Source organism: Betta splendens, chromosome 15 (assembly GCF_900634795.4).
Source record: "Betta splendens chromosome 15, fBetSpl5.4, whole genome shotgun sequence".
Taxonomy (NCBI): domain Eukaryota; kingdom Metazoa; phylum Chordata; class Actinopteri; order Anabantiformes; family Osphronemidae; genus Betta; species Betta splendens.
This window is the reverse complement of record NC_040895.2, coordinates 1,221,654-1,224,547: the sequence shown is the minus strand read 5'-3', so window position 1 is coordinate 1,224,547 and position 2,894 is coordinate 1,221,654. Positions and strand designations below refer to the sequence as shown.

Sequence of the window (2,894 nt, the reverse complement as noted above, 5' to 3'; positions counted from 1 at the left end):
TTCTAAACGAAAACATTCCAAACCGCCCTTCTGACTGGAGTGGCGTCACGCCATTCAATGGTCATTATCAGTGGTTATCAGCCCATATGTATGGGCCGGTAGGTACCTACCTACCAGTAGGTCACCGTCATCGATCCGTAAGGTAGATCACGGCTCGGATGATTTAACCAGCAGAGCGCTGTTGAGCGGTTGTTGTTCAGACGGGGAATCGAAGCTTTTGATTTGATTATATTAGCGAGCATAACTTAGCAAATAGCTAGCGGTATTGTGTTAGCTAACTGTTAACCTTAACCCCCCCACCCGTTATCTACTCCTAACCCTAACCACAATAACGTCTGAAGCCGCTGAACGTAGCAACTTAGCTAGCTGCTAGCTGTTAGCAAGTAGGTAGAGCAGGCATCTACTGGCCCGTACGAATGGGCTGATAAGTTTTGATCAACCCATGTGTTATGGCTGATAACATTCGAAGTGGGTGTCTGACTAACATGGCGTGTTGCCCATGCTGCTGCAAAATGTGGTAGTGATCAATTAACTTTATTTATATAGCACTTTAAATACAACATCTTGTTGACCAAAGTAAAAAAAAACAGATTAAAGGAGAATTACACAAATTAAAAACACAAAAGGCATCAAAGCCGTGATTAAAAGACAGTATTAGACTCTACTGTAGAAGTTTGAAGACAGTTCAGTTCATATAGACTGAAATCAGCGCAAAGCCAAAGCTACTGAGCAGATGTATTCATGCTGGTAAGTAAAATACTTGCATTTGACTATAAATGTACAGACGTCTAAAACTTTAATCTGTAAAGTACTAAACTAATTTCATGTATTTGTATTATTTTGAAGAGATTTTTAAGACAACATACAAAACATCTGGAATTTTTAATATGGCGCTTACGTGAAGACGATACAGCAACTGTCGTGGTTTCTATGTTGGATCTGCAATAAAAGATTAAAACAACATTTACATTAATATATATAAATATATAAACCAATAAACGCTTAAACCGTCACATCGCATTTTAATTAGAAATGTCCTTACGACGTCCTGCAATAGACTGGCAAACTGTTTAGGGTGGACCCCGCCTTTCGCCCTAAAGCTGATCTATGGCTCCCACCGCTTACTCGTGTTTGTGCGTATCTGAAGGTGGTTTATCCACACTGTTAAAACATAGGGTGACAGAAAATATTCGCTTTCAGACAGAAAATTAATCTGCTCTTACTGTCTAATTGAATTCGGTTTAATTGCCGCTCCTGTGGTTGCATCACAGAGAGAGAAAGAGAGAGAGAGAGAGAGAGAGAGGGGGAGAGATTGCCTTCCACACAGTAATAACTTGTTAGTGGTGGTCAATCTCTGACGCTTTTTGTGCTTCGTTGTGCGTCACTCTGGACAAGCAGCTCGGCAGCTGCAGAGGCACCTGAGATCCGAGCCGCAGCCTCCTGCCGTCCCTCTATGTGAAACTTCTCCTCTCACTTCGCTTCGCACCGTCGGGTCAGACCTCCGGATCCCACCATGACCTCCATGGACGCCTTGAAATGCTCGGCGGTGCTGGAGAAACAGAGGCGCAGCCCTCTAGACCGCCTCCCGCCACCGGCCAACTCCAACAAGCCGCTGACGCCTTTCAGCATCGAGGACATCCTCCGCCAGCCGCCGTCGGCGGGTCACGGTGCGTGCGGCCGGGCGCTGCTCAGTCACACCTCGCCGCTGTGCGCACTGGAGGAGCTGGCCAGCAAAACCTTCAAAGGGCTGGAAGTCAGCTTCCGGCAGGCTGCTGAGGGTAAAATGTGTTTATCATTGAGTCCTGTTCCGCTATTGTGTTATTTCTACAAAGACTCCAAAGTATATTATGTATAGTAGTTTGTTTATTTCCCAAGTAGATGTTCGTTAAAACTGAGGTCTGTTATTATTTCTATATTTTATTGAATCAAGAAAGAAGTCAAAAATATCAATTCAAAAATAATAAAAATGTAATATTGTAAGTAATATTGTTCAGGTGAATATAGCGCAAACTCATTGTACATTTGTTTTACAGGCTGAAAATAAAATCTCACAGTCAAACAGTTTGTCAGAAAGTGTTTCCCTGAGTAAAATCAGGCTGTTGTCTTTTTATTTATTTATGAGCACGTGTCTGCAGGAGGCCACGCTAATGTAAACACACTGTGTATTACTCGTGTTATAGTTGTTGATATTTAGGACTACATTACACATATTTTTAAAAATTATTTTTGGAGGACATTTTATTTCAAACTGTGTCGATTTATTTTATGAGCGTGAGCTCTAATCATCGGGCTGGGACAAGCATTTTGTTTTTATTCGTCTTCTTCATTGCTCAACTCCTTTTCTTGTATTTTTCGTTGCAGCAGCAATTGTTTATGCTATAAATGAGATTTTTTTGCGTCAGGTCGAGATGGCCTGACGCTGTTCGGCCAGAGAAGCACCCCCAAGAAGCGGCGGAAGTCCCGCACGGCATTCACCAACCACCAGATCTACGAGCTGGAGAAGCGCTTTTTGTACCAGAAGTACCTGAGCCCAGCCGACCGGGACCAGATCGCCCAGCAGCTCGCTCTGACCAACGCGCAGGTCATCACATGGTTTCAGAACCGACGAGCGAAGCTCAAACGGGATTTGGAGGAGATGAAAGCGGATGTGGAGTCGGCCTCGGCAGCGGGCGCCGTGGCCTTGGAGAAGCTCTCCAGGCTGTCCGAGCTGCAGGGCTGCGCAGCAGGAGGCAGAGGCTGCGGCGGCGTGGACACGGCGCCTCCCGCGCTCCAGCGACACCCTGGTCTCCTGCCGCCCGCACGTGGCGCCTCCCTCACCGAAGTCGCCGCGAACAGACAGGCTGAGGAGAGAGTGTTCTGAGGACGAGGACGAGGAGATCGATGTGGATGACTGA

The 2,894-nt window shown here is 45.7% G+C and overlaps 1 protein-coding gene across 1 annotated transcript; it reads left to right on the top strand.

Annotated features, from left to right (window-relative positions):
* Positions 1-1,352: 1,352 nt before the first annotated feature.
* Positions 1,353-2,894, top strand: lbx1a (ladybird homeobox 1a). The gene is given in 3 exon segments (XM_041073930.2): positions 1,353-1,778; positions 2,403-2,784; positions 2,786-2,894. Coding segments are annotated over 3 exon segments (756 nt in total). The 5' UTR covers positions 1,353-1,513.